This window comes from Pollicipes pollicipes, unplaced genomic scaffold (genome assembly GCF_011947565.3).
Source record: "Pollicipes pollicipes isolate AB1234 unplaced genomic scaffold, Ppol_2.1 Scaffold_3087;HRSCAF=3621_pilon_pilon_pilon, whole genome shotgun sequence".
NCBI classification, from domain to species: Eukaryota; Metazoa; Arthropoda; class Thecostraca; order Pollicipedomorpha; family Pollicipedidae; genus Pollicipes; species Pollicipes pollicipes.
Window position 1 is genome coordinate 8,956,933 of NW_023596225.1, and position 18,919 is coordinate 8,975,851.

The 18,919-nt window shown below is 56.6% G+C and overlaps 2 protein-coding genes across 2 annotated transcripts in view; one reads left to right on the forward strand and one right to left on the reverse strand.

Annotated features, from left to right (window-relative positions):
* Ccdc114 (Coiled-coil domain containing protein 114) overlaps positions 1-1,982 on the forward strand; it is an 11,510-nt gene extending 9,528 nt beyond the window's left edge. The window contains exons 9-10 of the mRNA XM_037213574.1: positions 385-634; positions 1,441-1,982. Coding sequence (XP_037069469.1) covers positions 385-634; positions 1,441-1,594 — 404 coding nt within the window. The 3' untranslated portion in view covers positions 1,595-1,982. The remainder of the gene's footprint in view (positions 1-384; positions 635-1,440) is intronic.
* A 6,444-nt stretch (positions 1,983-8,426) lies between these two features.
* LOC119089327 (short stature homeobox protein) overlaps positions 8,427-18,919 on the reverse strand; it is a 30,788-nt gene continuing 20,295 nt past the window's right edge. Inside the window, exons 3-6 of the mRNA XM_037211997.1 lie at positions 15,680-15,774; positions 13,776-13,804; positions 13,370-13,398; positions 8,427-9,215 (exon numbers count right to left, since the gene is read on the reverse strand). Coding sequence (XP_037067892.1) covers positions 8,970-9,215; positions 13,370-13,398; positions 13,776-13,804; positions 15,680-15,774 — 399 coding nt within the window. The 3' untranslated portion in view covers positions 8,427-8,969. The remainder of the gene's footprint in view (positions 9,216-13,369; positions 13,399-13,775; positions 13,805-15,679; positions 15,775-18,919) is intronic.

The window sequence follows — 18,919 nt, forward strand, 5'->3', positions numbered from 1 at the left end:
CCGCCACATATTCTCATTTTTTGTTTTATTACATACATTATTTTTGCTCACCAAATGTGTGTAGCGTACCGGGACCAACTGCCGGCTGTTTGTGCGGTGCTGAAAGTCTGATCTCGAGAGAAGTATGGTGCATCTTGATAGCTTTGGTCACTGATTCAAACGTACTCGCACATCCAATCGCACGCCATAGGCTACGATGTCGACAATGTTCGCTCGGGCAACGGGCTTCAAGGTGGCTGTTCCGACAGCTGACTGGTAACACTTGTCTGGTATACTGCACCGGACTATGGAGCTTTAGGAATTGTCAGTGGCAACCGAAGACAATACCAGCGCCTAGCATGATAGCGCGACTCACAGCAACCACCCCATGTGTCTACCCCGCAGGTAACAACCAACAAGTGACTGAGAATAACATCATGACGTACCTGACGATGGTCGAGCAGCGCGTCAACGACCTGCTGCGCGTGCGCAAGTTCATCGACTTCCAGCGCGACTCGGGTCAGGCGCTGGATGACTCGGAGGAGTCTCAGTCTCAGAGCGGCTCGGTGGATTCGGCGCGCCAGCAGAGCAGCCGGCTCATGCTGCCGCAGCAGCTGGCCGCCGTAGACATAAAGGTGGCAGCACCGTCGCCCGGGTGAGTGCTGCCGTCTGGTGGCGACGGAAGTCGACTGGGGAGGTGGGTTGCGCTGGGTCGAACGTGAGGAGTGGGTGGTGGCTGCTGGGCACGGACAGAAGTGGTGGACACCGTGGCAGGGCAGTCAGTCAGCAATGTCTGACTATTCGTGGTTGTGTACATAGTTTATGCAATCATTAAATGTGCGTTGTTTACGCTCTCGTCAGTGCGCTGTCCAACGGACTCAGTCAGGGCTGTCAGTGAAGACATGCTTAGTTTATTTCTAGCCTGCTTATAACGCAAAAATATGTCAACGTCGAGGATGATTGAGATGAGCGGGTACTAAACGTTTGCTTTTAGACCGCAGCTGAAAACCAGCTGTTTCGCATTTGAGGGCCCCGTTATACCAGTGCGGTGCTCGAGTTGCCCCCATGGTTTGCCGTGGCATGCCGCAGCAGTGCACCGCGCCCTCCTGACGTCACCTGGCTATGGCGGCGGCCGGGCGGCGGCTCCGGGTAGGCTGGCGCCGCGCCGGCCGGCTCGCGGTACATGGCTGGCAGGCGCGCGCGCTCCGCGTCCCGCAGGACGCAGCGTGTGGGCGGCGGAGCGGCGGGACGGGCGGGGCGACTGCAGCGCTCAGAGCCGCCGCTGCCAGTCTCCCAGCAGCCTCGTCGTAGCGAGGGAGTGAAGCGTTATCGAGCGCTGTCAGCTGCGTGCCCCTTGTACTGACGCGTGGATGTTACGGGCCCTGGCATGTCGGCGGGCCGGTGCGAGCAGTCCTGCACATGTCCGTTGTCGGCAGCGTTTGACGGCGTCGTGTTTGGCAGCGACGAGAGCGACGCCGAAAGTGACGCGGTACCGCTCACCGAGGACCAGATCAAGCAGAAGCTGGCCGCGCCGCCGGAGACGCCCGACGCCCACGTCAAGAAGAAGAAGCTGCGTCACAGCGCCCAGCGCTCGCCCAGGAGCCAGCTGACCTAGTCTCGACCAACGGCAGGCCCTCTGGCGCCTGGGGCCGAGCTCAGTGTCAGATAAGAAATGAGATTTGTGAGCTAGATGGCTGGAATCGAAGGTCAAAATCGTGTAGAGTGCACAGGCTCTGAATTAAGAATCGAAGTAGTTCCGATCAGTAAAAGTCTTTGAATTGGGTTACGATCTGGTGAGGGCAGGGGTGTATGTCACTAAACAAGGTTCGGTACGTTTTAAAGTAACCTTAGAGGCCTGTTTCGACATTTGTCCAGAGAGCTACTGTCATGCAATGCATGTGTGGTACTGCTGCCGTTTTGTGCGCCAGTTCCATAGATGTCACGTCGCTAAATTGTCTTGTCTCTTCTGTGCAGCGAACACAATAGAACCTCTATGACGCGTAGTTTTGGTGGAGAACAATGTCGGTGTCTGAAGCTGTTGAACAAGTTTCGTGTTCGGACGTGTGACAATACTAAGTCACACGATGTTCTTCCCAAAACACTGACATCTCAGCCAAAGAGACGGTTGGAAATGGCTTTTGACTCCTGTTTCTGAACGATGGCATGCATTTTGGTCATGTGACATTCGCCACACCACAGACCACGCTTGCATGTGTCCGCTCGGCTGAGTATTGCTTGAATTAAACGGCCAACCTCCTCCGACCATTGCACTGTACACAAGCATATGAAACAACTGACACGCGTTCCCAGATGGGTGATACAGTCACGCGATTTTGAAGCAGCGAGTCCTCAGAGAGTTGGAGGATTTTAATACTTGTGGCGCCCGGCCTGCCCCGGGCGCCATGCCTTCTGGAGGCATATTTTGGGATTCATTCATGACAACTTTATGCGTTCTTCAGCGACAAGGAGTGAAGCTATGTAAATTTTGAGACATTGCATGCGGGATGTTCGAGCAGACATGATTTGCCACCTTGTACCGCGAGTAAAATTAACCTCACTATGTGCTCAACATAGGAAATGCCAAGTTTCAAAGCACGCAGACAGGCACAACGCGCATGAGAACGGAGCTTGCATCTCACTAGGCACATCGAAAACGGGGCTCACGTCTCACTAGACACATCGGAAACGGAGTTCACATATCGGGATAACCAGAAACGGGGCTCACATCTCACCAGCCTCATCGGAGACGGGGCTCACATCTCGCGGGCTCACCGGGAACGGGGTCCACATCTCACCAGGCTCAGAGACGGGGTTCACATCTCACCAGGCTCAGAGACGGGGCTCACATCCCACCGGGCTCAGAGACGGGGCTCACATCTCGCGGGCTCACCGGGAACGGGGTTCACATCTCACCAGGCTCAGAGACGGGGCTCACATCCCACCGGGCTCAGAGACGGGGCTCACATCCCACCGGGCTCGCATCGACACGAGGCCAGTGCTGTAGGGCGAAGGGGTGGTGGCACGGGCCATCGCATCGGCAACAGTACGAGCCGGTGTGTGCAGATCACGCAAGCTCAGGCGATCGGTGTCTGGCATCTGAGATTTCCCGCATCTCGACCGCTATAAAACGCTGATGTTGGAAGTCGGCAGGCGGGTAGCTGAAAACATGGCGTAAGCTGCGCTGGGTAGCCAAGGGCAGCACCCAGGAATCACCTATCAACATCGCCGCTGTCTAAGCGTTACGTGCGCCAGTGATCGGCCCGTAAACAGCCAGTTCCGCCTACTCCACAACCAGTTTCAATTTTCACACGCCGCGGCTCAAGCCATGACAGATTGGGCCACAAAACTCCTCGGCCATATAGAGCAGTGCACTAGAACCATTATCCTCCCCAAAATGTATATTTTTACCAGTGCTCTGCTCACGGTCGCCGAAAACGCTAGTCATACCCAATACGAACGTGCTTCCGACTGAAGCAGCAGACTTGCCCAGGTCCATGGCCAGCCCGCTTCCTGCGGTGATTCATGAGTGGGCGCGGACGCCGCATCATTGAATGTTTCGGCCTGCTGAGTTGGCATGAAGACGGCCACTTGGATTCGTTGATTTATATCACTGGCTCCCAACGGCGTCTGTCGTCACCCGGGTACGTTTTGATTGCACAAAGCGTCCCACTAGGCTCACAAAGTCGGCATGGAGCCAGCTCTGAAAACACAAATTTAAGTTTGATAAACGTGATGCACCAACGCAAAGCTTGGCCAGTTGAGTCCCCATACAGTGAACAAGGTTCGCTTGGCTAGGGTAGGCACATGCTCACTTTAAACAACAGTTAATTTGGGGCACCGGTAGTTGCGGATCCCGGGCCACACGGAGGCATTTCAATGGTTTCGTTCGACCTTTTTACCGCATCAGGATCAAAGCTACTAGAGGAAAATGCTACGCCGAGATGACGTCAAGATTGTGACTAAAGTTTGGTAGCTCGCAGTTTGTTTTTTGCTATTGACATTATGAAAAGATTGGTAGCCACTAGCCACACGATCAAAAACGGAGATTTCGCCAATGAAATCTTGAAATCGCGTTAATGGCGACCTCCCGACAATAATAGGCTTAGGATGCTTAGTGAAGGATATTTTTCGTTCATTTTTCCTTTATAGACCTTGATTTTATGCAGTTCAAATCGAAACATCATCAAACGAAAAACGGTGTTCATCATGTTGGTATCTAAAACATTGGTATTCGCATTGTTGTCAATATTCCGCCAAAAAAGATGTGATGAAATAGCATGTGTCAACTATATTTTGACATGACGCATTGACAACAGAAGGGCAAGACTGGCACCAGCGCCACATCTATGTTCCACGTTCTATCAGGGTAGGCGGCTTTTATCTAAACAGGATTTGAGTTTGCCTTTAGGTACGAACAGATTCACATAGTTCCCAAGCCCTTGTAATGTTGTCGCTGTTATAAAATCTTGGCGGTTGGCTTACACGTCACCGGATGGCAAGTTCTGGTGGCCGGAAATATCGTCCTCCTTTAATGTTTCCATGGATTCCGTTTTTACGAACACATGCTCATTAAATCTTGGCCAAACTGGTCCATTTGATTCGACCAAAACTCGGTCCTTTACAAAAACATGCAACCCTTACCAGTGTTTTCCCAGCCTGTTAGCGCTACTCAAACCTGAACGCCGATTCATTCCCTCGGAGGCGTGCGTGCGTGCTTGTGTGCAAGCGTGCGTATGCATGCGTAGTTCGCGCGTGCATCTGCGCGTGTCTGCGCGTGCGTGTGCGCGTGTTTTGTCGCCGACGTCGGCCGCCAAAGTCGCGCCACCATCGAGCGGCAGACGGCCAGCGACCACCACACACATATCATAGTAATCCAATAACGGCCTCAGATGGATTAGCGACGGATAAAATCTGATGTTTCCCAATGGTCCGTGATGCGAGTGGACCGGCGATGGAACGGCTGGTAATAAAATAAACATCGGCGTCGGGCGGCGGCCAGCGCGGCTCCGTCCCGCCTAACGGCCGGGTGCCGTCGCGACATGCGTCCACGCGCCGAGAGGACCGGGCCGGCCGGCCGCCTCCACTGAGCTGGGAAAACGCGTCCGACCCCACCCCGCCCCGCCCCCTCCCCTCGCTCGGCCCGTCCCCCGCGCCGTCGCTGACCGCCCGGCCGGCGGCAAAAAGGGCGGGGAGGTTTGCCGCGGTTTGAAGCCGGCTTTTGGAGGATCGAAAGTGGGGCTGACAGGCACGTGGCCGGTCAGGACTCAGGTTTGTGTTCGCCGGACAATGACAATGTGCGCTAAATACGGAATATTTCAAAATGCACACTATTTGTTGTGTTCATAATCCGCCCAATTCGGAGTGATCTTTAAGATATACGTACAAATCTAGATGGTGATGAGTACAAGCCTATTCACATAACACCATGGAACCGTCGCTCAAACCTGGTATCCAAGAGAGGACGCGGAGCACAGTCCTAGCTAAGCTTCCTTTATTGCGAACATTCCTTCCCCGCGCCACCCCAGTTGCAGAGGTCATTGCAGTTGAACGGGCAAATTTGGCCGGGATATTTTAGCTTGCCACGTGACGTCATGAAACGGCCGTCCGCGCCGATCGGGCCGTACCGGACGGCTGCCGCTCGGCCGCTATTGGCCGGTCGCAGGAGCGTGGTCTCCGGGGCACGAGCCTACATGTCCGTCACAGCGTCACTAGACTTGTGGCGCTCCACCAGCTGAGCTGAAGACAGTGGGCTCGTGTCTCCTCGACCGAGGCCATTTACCGCCTGCTTTACCGTCTGAGGAATTAGTTTCTTTGTTCTTTTGTGAAGGCAGCCACGAGGACGAGGACTAACGACGAGGAATTGATAGCGATGGGTGTTAAGAAGCACTTTTGCCATTCTGCGGCGGTAATGGTAACCCTAACTGGTAACTGTTAAATGTCTCAAGAGATGTGCATGAAATATGTGATTCCATACGGAATCAAGATATAGAAGGCAGCTGTGAGCGACGCCACTTTGAGGGCACATTGGAATCACGCTTCTATCTCTGATGTAGCTTTCTACATGAGCGATGCCTCGTTGGATCATCAATATCTGTGCGTTTTCCTTCGCAATACCTACCCAGCCACGTGTCCAGCCACGTGTTTACCTACCCAGCCACGTGTCCAGCCGAGCCGTCCACGTCTGGTTGTACATGTTGTTCGCGCGGAACTTAATTGGTCTCATTTGTGTTGATATCTTTAGGAACGCCATAGAATGGAATGGTTTTGTTCCAATTTTTTTGTGAACGTGTATAACGAAATCTGACGTAACTATTGAGATAGCAAAGTCTTTTCGTCCTCGACCGTCGTTCTTTACCGATATAACTAAATCACATTTTTAATATCGTGGCCCTTCCATTTTTCGCCAGCTGAATTCCTCGCCGTGCCTTCATGGTCTTCCGTGTTTCATCAGGCATTGGAGCTTCGGGACGCACCCAGAGCCTTCATGTTATGGCCTGCCGCCATCCCTGGCAGGAGGGGCGGACACCGCGGGGATTCGAACCCCGTACCTCTGGTTTCCTAAACGCGGAACTTAACCACTGCACTATCGGCAGCGACGCCCGGCCTGGCTTTGTAAAAGTAGACATCGAGGTCATCGATCAAACTGCCACTACCAGTCATGTCGCCCATCGCACGTCCGGGTGCTGGCACCCATGCCATCCTGAGCTGTCTGATGATAAACCAGGAAATGTTATATGTATTGCACGACTCATGCTACATTGCAATGCAATGCACATACAGGGCATCTTAGCTATTCCGTAGATCCGGAACGTGTAGGGTTAAAATATAAGTACACACATGGTTGTAACAGATTGGCACCAATTGAGATCATAGGTATGTAAGTGCCACCACGACAAATACACGCGCACGCCGTCGCGTTTTAATGTCTCACTGCCACTGGAGTTCACCGAATACGAACTTCGTGGGCACCACGAAATCATGTCACGTGACAGAACGAGATGGTGTTTGGCGTCTGAAGAACAAAGATTGTCAATGGAGAAGCTTAATCAAATTTAAAAACTTAAATAATTTAAACGGACCGCATCGGTGTCGTTCCGGATCGCTTCAGCACCACTGCTCACACGAGTGAAGATTGTCCACAAAGTTCCCAAGCTGGCAGAGGACTGAGGGTTGGACGATCTCTCCAGTACCGAAACCATAACATGGAATCACGACATGTGCATGAATGAAGACCTACATAGCCTCCTAATCCACAGCTTTTCGGTACGTTACTTGTCCACGTTACAGCTTCCCTTAGAAGCACACCATTTCATTTTGCACTTGCTTGGCACCATCGCAGCCCAACACCGACCTGTTCTACAGTGGAAGCACGCGCGCATGGAATGAACAGAATGAGCGTCACAATAGAGCCTCTCAAGACATCCGACAGCTTCTCAAGCCGTCCGACAGCAGCAATCATTATGAAAGTATCTATGCGGTTCGATGAACGTCATAGATAAATGCTTTCAAATGCGACTATGCAAACGCAGTTGTGGCATCCGATCGACTCATCAGTTACGTAATTGTTCGCGATATTTTACCGCGAGCCGCCCGTCCAAGACAACATTTATGTTAGAAACTTAGCAGATCGCACTGCATTGAAATGAACTCGGGCTGACGAAGCAAAAGGCTGCGGGTTGAAGAAAAGATTATAAGTCTTCGGAGCAGAAATTATTCTTTCGAAAAGAAAATGTATGCTGAGTATTCAAACTGTAACACATACAAGGGTTCAAGGGTGTAGTTTTTTTTATTCAGCTGGGGTTTTTAGACCCTAAACTGGGGCTCCAGCCCCTCCTGAACTTTAAGAGGAAAGAAGTCCAAATCAGGGAAGAAGCCAGTTCGTAGGCCCATTTCGGGGATAGGTCGAGCCATTTTTCGTTGTTCAGCCCTCTCGCCAACTCGTTTTGCAAAACTACTCCCCTGCAGGGGCCCCTCAAGCGATTTTAGGAGCACGCCTCCTTCCACCCGCATCAAAGCTTACAATCTCGCCCCGTTTGCACAGCATTTCCCGGCCCGCAAAAACACTGAGAGGATGAACAACGTCGCAAACTTGGATCTCCAGCTTCCGGGCGGAGACCATAGGCTAAGCCACGCCCACCGAACCTGGCCGACCGACCTCTCCCCAGGGGAGGAGACCGCACTTCTCGGCATGCTCTGGGCCGCAGCTCGCCTGCCGCCGCTCGAGCGCGCCGAACTGCAGCGCTGCCGCCAGCCACCTGTCCCGGAGCACGGACCACCATCGGGCCGGACACGGCTGGGCAGGCCGGGCCGTAGACGCCGACGGTGGAGGCCAACAAACTCGGGGCTGCGAAGCCGGTCAGCTGAGCGCACGGTTCGGCTTAGGCTGAATACAGTCCCACAAGGGCTGGATACAATCCAGCTGGGGGGGGGGGGGGGGGGGGCCGGCACTCAGTCCGGACTCAGCACCACCGAGGCCGCGTGGACGACTTCCTCTAGAGTGCGTCTGCTCGCTTGTGTCAGTCCGCCCCAGCCTGGTGTCAGTCAGTCTCAGACGTCGGTCCGTCTCACACTGGTGTTAGTCCGCCCCAGCCTGGTGTCAGTCAGTCTCAGACGTCGGTCCGTCTCACACTGGTGTCAGTCCGACCCAGCCTGGTGTCAGTCAGTCTCAGACGTCGGTCCGTTTCACACTGGTGTCGGTCCGCCCCAGCCTGGTGTCAGCCAGTCTCAGACGTCGGTCCGTCTCACACTGGTGTCAGTCCGCCCCAGCCTGGTGTCAGTCCGACCCAGCCTGGCGGCAGTGCATCTTACACTTGTGTGAGCCCTTTCCAGACCAGTGCTAGTCCGTCCGGCACTGGTGTTGATCTGTCTTAACCTTGTGTGCGCCCGGCGTCAGTGGTGTCAGTGCGTCGCACACTGGTGCCAGCCCGGTTGGGACCGGCACCCCTCCCATTCCGCCCGGAGTCGGGCCCTCAGGATGCGGCTGACCCGCCTCAGACCGGCGACAGCCGGGAGCTGAGGGCGGTGCCCAGCGACTCGGCGTGCTTGCGCGCCTTCATGCGCAGGTCGGCGATGCTGCTGCTCTTGGAGGCGAGCCGGCCGGCGGCGCCCCAGCCGGCGCTCGCCAGGCCCAGCGGGTAGCCGGGCGCCGGGTAGAAGAGCAGCGGCGGCGGCGGCGGCGGCGGGTGCGGTCCGGCCAACGAAGAGACGGCCGAGAGCGAGGCGGCCGCCGCCGCGTACTGGAACACGAGCAGGGCCGACCGGTCAGGGGACGCCGCGCAGGAAAGGGCACGGCCGGCTGCAGTGCAGGAGGCGAGGATCTGTGCCGGACATCATACTGCTTCGGCGTTCAGCGCAGCATTCGCGGCTGCATTCAGTGGGGGATGTGCGGCTGCATTCAGTGGAGGATGTACGGATGCGTGCAGTGGGGGAGGTACGGCCGTATACAGCGGGGAGGTACGGCCGTGTGCAGTGGGGGAGATACGGCCGTGCACAGTGGGGGAGGTACGGCTGTGTCCGCTGGAGGACGCATGATGGTGTGAAGTGGGGCAGACATTGCTACTTGATTTCTTAGAGTTTCATAATGCAAAGCCAGCGCAAATAACCAGCGTAGTTGACGCACCCCAATGCAACAAGTATAGAAACGTCAAACCACTGCTGCAGCTGCCGTTTCAAATACAACGATCATCACACCGACGTCCAGTTTAGCACACAAAATAGCAACGAATACCTCCACATAGTCCCTGTTAGTGGCCGGCTGACCATTTCCACGAGGGCCATATGTCTTCGCACGTCGGGTTACGGCTGATTCACACCGATAATCCCGTAAGGGCGTACAAGGCTAACAAGTGTCGTCAAAAACAGCCGCACTGACTAACAACTCCACGCACCCCTCAGACTAATGTAAATGCATTTATTGGCATCACAACTGGTAGTTTCAATAAACTAATGGTTGATGCATTCCAAGGGAGCCACTCTTGTACAACGGCATGTTTACGTGCTGTGACGGTGTGCCGAGATGGCTTAGGACCGGCAGAGCGGCGCCGACAGTCGAAGCTCAGTCCGGTGAACCGTCAGTGGCAATCAGTCAGTGGCAATGGCAATCTACCGGAGCTGGCTGGCGTCAGTGGCAATCAGTCAGTGGCAATGGCAATCTACCGGAGCTGGCTGGCGTCAGTGGCAATCAGTCAGTGGCAATGGCAATCTACCGGAGCTGGCTGGCGTCACTGGCAATCAGTCAGTGGCAATGGCAATCTACCGGAGCTGGCTGGCGTCAGTGGCAGTCAGTCAGTGGCAGTGGCAATCTACCGGAGCTGGCTGGCGTCAGTGGCAATCAGTCAGTGGCAGTGGCAATCTACCGGAGCTGGCTGGCGTCAGTGGCAATCAGTCAGTGGCAGTGGCAATCTACCGGAGCTGGCTGGCGTCAGTGGCAATCAGTCAGTGGCAGTGGCAATCTACCGGAGCTGGCTGGCGTCAGTGGCAGTCAGTCAGTGGCAGTGGCAATCTACCGGAGCTGGCTGGCGTCAGTGGCAATCAGTCAGTGGCAGTGGAATCTACCGGAGCTGGCTGGCGTCAGTGGCAATCAGTCAGTGGCAATGGCAATCTACCGGAGCTGGCTGGCCCTCACAAGACATTTCAAGACCAGGCTAAGCATGAAACTGATGTCAGGCATGTGTGGTAGCTAATGCTGGATGGGAACTGGCTCCATGGGGTGAACCGTACATATGGCCGGAACCGTTGCTGTTTGGTGATATCACACCTTTCTGTAATCTTCGCGTGCACTTGTGCTATTAAGCACGTGTGAAATAAGTCATGTATTGAGAGGTGGGCTGGAGTCCTTTGCTTTTTCCTCAACTTTAACGTGAACATGGATATGGCAGCATGGGCAAATAGTCGGCTTCAAATCCCAACGCGTCCCCTGCCCGCCATCTCTGCCAAAGTTGGGCTGGGGCGCAAGCTGCCCCTGTAGAGCGCGGTACCAGCTCAGCATCTGCTGACGCCGGGGCCTGGGCACCATGCGGAACGACCGCTGTGCTGTGAGCCGCCGCTGTGCCCCTGTAGAGCGCGGCACCAGCGCAGCGTCTGCTGACGCCGGGGCCTGGGCACCATGCGGAACGACCGCTGTGCTGTGAGCCGCCGCTTTGCCCCTGTGCCGTGAGCCGCCGCCGTGTCATGGGCCACCGCTGTGCTGTGAGCCGCCGCTGTGCCGCTGTGCTGTGAGCTGCCCCTGTATTATGAGCCGTCCGCTGTACTGTGAGCCGCCGCTGTGCTGTGGGGGCGGCCGCTGTGCTGTCAGCCGCCGCTGTGCCGCTGTGCCGTGAGCCGCTGCCGTGTTATGAGCCGCCGCTGTGCTATGAGCCGTCGCTGTGCTGTGGGCGGCTGCTGTGCTGTGAACCACCGCTGTGCTGTGAGCCACCACTGCGTTATGAGCCGCCGCTGTGCTTTTGGCGGCCGTTGTGCTGTGAGCCGCCGTCGCGCTGTGAACCGCGACGGCACGGCCGTCGTCCGCCGGCGGCCGGCCGTCTCCACCACGTCAGATGTCGCCGATCGATACCAGGGGGCGGGGCTAATACAAATCTCATTACCATTGGTCGAATGAATAAAACGCCTGATGACGGACGATTCTCATTGGGTCTAATTCGATTAAATGTTTCCGCAGGGACATAATTAAATGTCGTGTCGGGAGCGGCACTCCGCAGCACCGGGGACGAGGCAGGGGAGACGGGGGGGGAGGGGGCCCGAGTGGGGAGAGGGTGTCAAGACGGGTCGTGGGTCGTGCCCCGGAGGCCGGGGTCAGGGCCCGCCAGTGGGCTGAGCTGAGGACAAGACCTTATCGTGGGGCGGGTGGTGGCGCAGGGCGGTACGAGAGGGGCGGTGGCGGAACGACCGAGCCGTGGGCCGGACGTCGACATGACCTCTAAATGAAAGGGATGAATGATGTATCGTTTCGCTCAGGTAAGCAACCATGCTTCGTATGAATACTTTGCAGGCCCAGTTTTTGGCAAGAAAGTTGTTTCAACATGCTTACGTCATCAAACTATAACTCAAATAACCCTACGAGTCAGGTTAACAGTTTCTTGGAGGCAGGGGCGTGGTTTCGGAAAATAGGCTAGTGAAGCTAAGTAGGGAAAAGTGACAAACTGTACTCTGAAAATACGCCAAATAATTTCACAAAATGTTGACCCACTTTCCCCTCAAGTTTAGACGAGGAGCTGGAGCTTTTCAGCCTCCAACTGAAGAGGGAATTACACCCCTGCTTGAAGGACCACATCTGAGAACACCAGGCTTTTCGACTGGCGGCCAGCGCTGTTCTGACGTAGGTTGCCTCGGGGCCGATTTCAGCGGCGCAGCAGAGCATTCCTAAGTGACGGATCGCACGGCGGCGCGTAGTTCACCAGCATCACAGATGCCACTGGCCACCGGGCTGTCAGGGCCGGCCCCTCTCCCTACAGTATAGCTACTATCCATCAGCATCCCCGCTGGCAGAACACTGCTTCATTGCATCGCCGCACCGCTACATCGTGCATGTCTTTCTTGTAACAAGCAGCGACATCGTGCTGGACAGCGTCGTCGCCACCGGATGAAGAGAGTGTGTGCGTCAAAATCGCAGTTAGAGTCATAGAAGCCACGGTGTGTGCTGCAACCGCCAGGGAGTTTCCCACGGTCTCACAGACGGAGGTCAAAATCGCAGTTAGAGTCGTAGAAGCCACGGTGTGTGCTGCAACCGCCAGGGAGTTTCCCACGGTCTCACAGACTAAGCCGCTGGCTAAATGCGACAATGTCTCCATGCGTGCTAAGACGGTTCCCAACATGCATGCAGGGGCGTGAGAGCTAAAGGGGCGAGGGGTCTGTCCTCCCCTAACTTTCGGAAAATTTGTCATTGATCCTACGGGCGCTGCCTATAAAAAATGCCCAACAACGGCCATCGCACAAACGTGGGAAGACTTCCATTGCCCCCGCATGCATGTAGATATGACCAGCATGACCGATCAGCATGGCATTATGTAGAGCAACAGCATGACAGCATGTACAGTGCCGTACCTGCAGTACAGCACTGTAGCCCCACTAACGTGCCTGCAGCAGCGCCGGGTCCAGTGACGTGTCCGCAGTAGCCCTGGGTCTAGTGACGTACCTGCAGCAGCGCCGGTTCCAGTGACGTACCTGCAGCAGCGCCGGTTCCAGTGACGTACCTGCAGCAGCGCCGGGTCCAGTGACGTACCTGCAGCAGCGCCGGTTCCAGTGACGTACCTGCAGCAGCGCCAGGTCCAGTGACGTACCTGCAGCAGCGCCAGGTCCAGTGACGTACCTGCAGCAGCGCTGGGTCCAGTGACGTACCTGCAGCAGCGCCGGGTCCAGTGACGTACCTGCAGCAGCGCCAGGTCCAGTGACGTACCTGCAGCAGCGCCAGGTCCAGTGACATACCTGCAGCAGCGCCGGGTCCAGTGACGTACCTGCAGCAGCGCTGGGTCCAGTGACGTACCTGCAGCAGCGCCGGGTCCAGTGACGTACCTGCAGCAGCGCTGGGTCCAGTGACGTACCTGCAGCAGCGCCGGGTCCAGTGACGTACCTGCAGCAGCGCTGGGTCCAGTGACGTACCTGCAGCAGCGCCGGGTCCAGTGACGTACCTGCAGCAGCGCTGGGTCCAGTGACGTACCTGCAGCAGCCCCGGGTCCAGTGACGTACCTGCAGCAGCGCCGGGTCCAGTGACGTACCTGCAGCAGCGCCGGGTCCAGTGACGTACCTGCAGCAGCGCCGGGTCCAGTGACGTACCTGCAGCAGCGCCGGGTCCAGTGACGTACCTGCAGCAGCGCTGGGTCCAGTGACGTACCTGCAGCAGCGCCGGGTCGAGCGCTGACAGCCGGCTGACGGCGGCCGTCAGCTGGTCGGGCGGCGTCACCAGGTGAGGACCGTGCGCCAGCCGGCCCGGGTACGGACTGAGCGGTGTCACCGGGCACGGCTCGAGCGGCACGCCGGCGGGCCGGCCGGCCGTGCCCGAGCCGGCCCCGCCGCCAGACGGGCTCAGCAGCAGGCCGGCTGTCGACACAGACGGCTGGTTAGGGCCGACAGAGACACGGGCGGCTGGTTAGGGCCGACAGAGACACAGACGGCCGGTTGGGGCCGACAGAGGCACAGACGGCTGGTTAGGGCCGACAGAGACACAGACGACGGATGGGGGCCGACAGAGACACAGACGGCTGGTTAGGGCCGATAGAGGCACAGACGGCCGGTTGGGGCCGACAGAGACACAGACGGCCGGTTGGGGTCGACAGAGACACAGACGGCCGATTGGGGCCGACAGAGACACAGACGGCTGGTTGGGGCCGACAGAGACACAGACGGCTGGTTAGGGCCGACAGAGACACAGACGACGGATGGGGGCCGACAGAGACACAGACGGCTGGTTAGGGCCGATAGAGACACAGGTGGCTGGTTGGGGCCGGCAGAGACACAGAAGGCTGGTTGAGGCTGATAGAGACACAGACGGCTGGTTGGGGCCGGCAGAGACACAGACGGCTGGTTGGGGCCGGCAGAGACACCAGTGGCCTGCGGCCTGAGGCAGACCTCGGTGAGGGGGGGGGGGGGGGGCGGGGCACGTCGACTACGGATGTCAGGGGATGCAGCTTTGCCATTGACGAAATAATATGTTTAAGCGATAGCTGGACATTCTCACAAAACATGGTGTAGAAGCATTCATCCCGCGTCTGTACCAAGCCAGTAAAACAACTTTTTGAACACAACGTTATCCATTAGGTTACAAGTCGCTAAATTTTATAAATCAGACCATTTCACGACTCTTCTCATACGTCTTATTTTAGAAACATCCTTCAGTCCGTGCCTTGTACGTGCTGGTGACTTAGCGTGATATGTGCAATAATGAAAGTGATGTAAAGTGATTCACATATGGTAATGATTTTCGAGCACCATGTTTTGTTCCTGCCTTGGCTTTATCCCTTTCAACCGCGTCATTTTTATGGACTTGTTTGCTCCCTAACCACATGGAGTATGTCCCCGTCGTTCAAAAATGCGTCAGCAGTCCGTTTTTAGATTGATAATCCGTTCTCTTCTTTTCTGGCCACCCTTCGATTGCCGAGGCCACCGAATTCAATTGCCTAGTTCAAACGCGCAGCGTGTCAAGGCACTTTCAAACGGAAAATCAACTGATCATCCATTTGGGACGCTTTTTATTGAATGGCTTACGGGGCCGTATTCGATTAAGATCCCCTGGCAATATAGGGAGGCATGCATAAACTCGTTAGGGCGCCCCGGTTACACGGAAATCTGGAGCCGCCGGCACGCGGCCGGGGCCCCGATTGCATTATCTAAATGGGGTAAACACCGGCACGCCGAAGTGGCGGGTGCCACGGGCTGGCTGAGGGCACGGCACCGCCGGGTCAGGCCGGTCAAACCGACCGCTGGTCAGGACCAACGCACGTCAGGACAGAGCCACGTGCAGCCGCCTCAGCACGGATGTCACCGGCACGCCGAAGTGGCGGGTGCCACGGGCTGGCTGAGGGCGCGGCACCGCCGAGTCAGGCCGGTCAAACCGACCGCTGGTCAGGTCCAACGCGGGCCAGGACAGAGCCACGTGCAGCCGCCTTAGCACGGATATCCCCTGCAGTCGCTATTGGTGGCAAGGGCGTGAAAGTAGCCTTTGGACCTCGAGTGTACTCCTGTCTGCATTCTCAATTAGCAATGCGCCCACCAAAGCGAGTAGTAGACGAGCGGACAAAGATACCTGCCTTTATGAATCTGACTTTCGTGCTTCCTGCACTTTGCCCGACGGTTTTGAAACCAGACCTGCGGAGAGGGAGAAATACAGGTGAGAAATGCAGAGGCGCTTATACACTCAGCTGTCTATGCGCCTTCAAGCAACAATATCGCATCGATAACGTCAAAGGTCTACAGAAAGAATTAGACAGACGGTGACTGTGAAAATGTTCTTGGGGTGATGTTGAATCGGCGCGTGACATAAATAGAGAAAAATGTGTTATTTAACATATGGAAGTGCGTATGCGATAGAGTGCGTGTCCATGTGAATAGACAATGTGCTACTAATTTCAACTCCTCGCACTGACTAAGGAACCAACAATTTTACGTTTGTTTTTTAGATAAAAAGCAAGCGCAATGTTAAACAAAACGCAGGTTTGTTAGCACACTAGAATTCAGCCAAGGTACCAACGCGAGTTCCAAATTCTCGAAAAATTATATTTTCCGAACGTGTTAGATAAGCCATGCGTGCTACACCATTCTCCTAGGATCACCGAGGATAGCACTGAACTCGTCTTGGGGACCTTGTGACCTAGATCTCCTCCGCCACCTTTAATTGTCTTCCTAGAGTTTGGTTGGCAAACTGGCGGCTCCGAGCAGCCATCGCGATTGACTCGCACAATCATCACTTTATTCCAGTGGTATAAGCTGTAAAGTGCTGCACACATCATACCAAATGACACCAGAGAATAACACCCCAGATTACTTAACACACGAGAGAGAAAGCTAATCTATACTCGTGCTGGGTGACCGGGGTGCAGTCAGGCCTTTTTCAAAGGGGTGGGGGGGGGGGGGGGGGTCGGTAAGTACGCGTCACACCGAATTTTAACTTTCCAAGTCCCGTCAACGGCGAAAAATTCAGGCCTAAGAGAGGGGCGACACATTTTGGCTGCGCCTTTGCTTGATGTTATTTACTGAACTGGACTGGATATGTACACCAACTACTTTCTTACACGTTCAATGAACAGACACCAACCGTGAAACAACACATGTATCAAAAAGCCAACAACAACAAACAAGCAGTACATGTCCCAGGCGGCGCAGACCAGTCCTGCGCCGCCTCACGTCCAATCTCCTAGCGCCACCAGCCGCGGCAACGTCTGCCTGAACCGCGCGTCCAGCTGTCAGGCCGCTCGTGACAGGTGTTTCTTTGGTGGGGGCGGCCGACACCTCGCAAGCCGGCGGCGGGCGGCGCGCCGGCCGGCCGCCAGTGCTATTTGTTTTCGCCAGACGGCCGGAGTCTCAGCGGGGCTATTGCTCGACTGTCGGCCAGGCCAATTGGTCGTGGCGGCTGCTTACTTACCGGCGTTTCTGTCATATTAGCCGATTTATCCGAGCGTCCGACGCCAATGATAATCAGAATCGTCTGGCACGGCGGCGGCCGCGCGAACGCCCTCGCTCGGCGCTGCTCCCCTCCCCTCCCCTCCGCGCGGCAGCGGCTCGGCCGACTCCGGCGCGGGGCTTGCCGACGAACCCGTCCACAACGGCGGTGGCTAGAGCCATCGGCGTGTGAGCCCGAGCACGGCTGCACGTCCGGAGAGCTCCGGTACGTCACGCGGGTATGCATGGAGAGCTCCGGTACGTAACGCGGGTATACCTGGAGAGCTCCGGTGCGTCACGTGGGTATGTCCGGAGAGCTCCGGTGCGTCACGCGGGTATACCTGGAGAGCTCCGGTACGTCACGCGGGTATGTCTGGAGAGCTCCGGTACGTCACGCGGGTATGTCTGGGGAGCTCGGGTACGTTCAGCGGGTACGTGTGGAGAGTTCGGGCACGCTCCGCAGGGATGTCTGGAGAGCTCGGATACGTCACGCGGGTATGTCTGGAGAGTTCGGGTACGTCACGCGGGTATATCTGGAGAGTTCGGGTACGTCACGCGGGTATGTCTGGAGAGTTCGGGTACGTCACGCGGGTATATCTGGAGAGCTCGGATACGTCACGCGGGTATGCCTGGAGAGTTCGGGTACGCTCCGCAGGGATGTCTGGAGAGCTCGGGTACGTCACGCGGGTATGCCTGGAGAGCTCGGGTACGTCACGCGGGTATATCTGGAGAGCTCGGGTACGTCACGCGGGTATGTCTGGAGAGCTCGGGTACGTCACGCGGGTATATCTGGAGAGCTCGGGTACGTCACGCGGGTATGTCTGGAGAGCTCGGGTACGTCACGCGGGTATGTCTGGGGAGCTCGGGTACGTTCAGCGGGTACGTGTGGAGAGTTCGGGCACGCTCCGCAGGGATGTCTGGAGAGCTCGGATACGTCACGCGGGTATGTCTGGAGAGCTCGGGTACGTCACGCGGGTATGCTGGAGAGTTCGGGTACGTCACGCGGGTATATCTGGAGAGCTCGGGTACGTCACGCGGGTATGTCTGGAGAGCTCGGGTACGTTCCGCGGGTACGTGTGGAGAGCTCGGACACGCTCCGCATAGATGCCTGGAGAGCTCAAGTACGCTCCGCATATATGCCTGGAGAGTTCGGGTACGTCCCGCGGGCATGTCTAAAGAGCTCGGGTACGTCACGCGGGTATGTCTGGAGAGCTCGGGTACGTTCCGCGGGTACGTGTGGAGAGTTCGGGTACGCTCCGCAGGGATGTCTGGAGAGCTCGGATACGTCACGCGGGTATGCCTGGAGAGTTCGGGTACGTCACGCGGGTGTATCTGGAGAGCTCGGGTACGTCACGCGGGTATGCCTGGAGAGCTCGGGTACGTCACGCGGGTATGCCTGGAGAGTTCGGGTACGTCACGCGGGTATATCTGGAGAGCTCGGGTACGTCACGCGGGTATGTCTGGAGAGCTCGGGTACGTCACGCGGGTACGTGTGGAGAGCTCGGGCACGCTCCGCATAGATGCCTGGAGAGCTCAAGAACGCTCCGCATAGATGCCTGGAGAGTTCGGGTACGTCCCGCGGGCATGTCTAGAGAGCTCGGGTACGTCCCGCGGGTATGTCTGGAGAGCTCGAGTACGTCCCGTGGGTACGTCTGGAGAGGTTGAGAACGTCCCGCGGGTATGCCTGGAGAGCTCGAGTACGTCCCGCGGCGTGCGCCCGCGGAGCTTGCGGTGAGCTATTCTGCGTGGCTTTGTTCCGTCCTGGAGGCCTCTGGATTATATCTTTTCGGTCAGTAACGGCCATTTTGGGGTTATGGGATGAAGCAGAGTGGTAAGTAGTAGGCCAATACTGCGG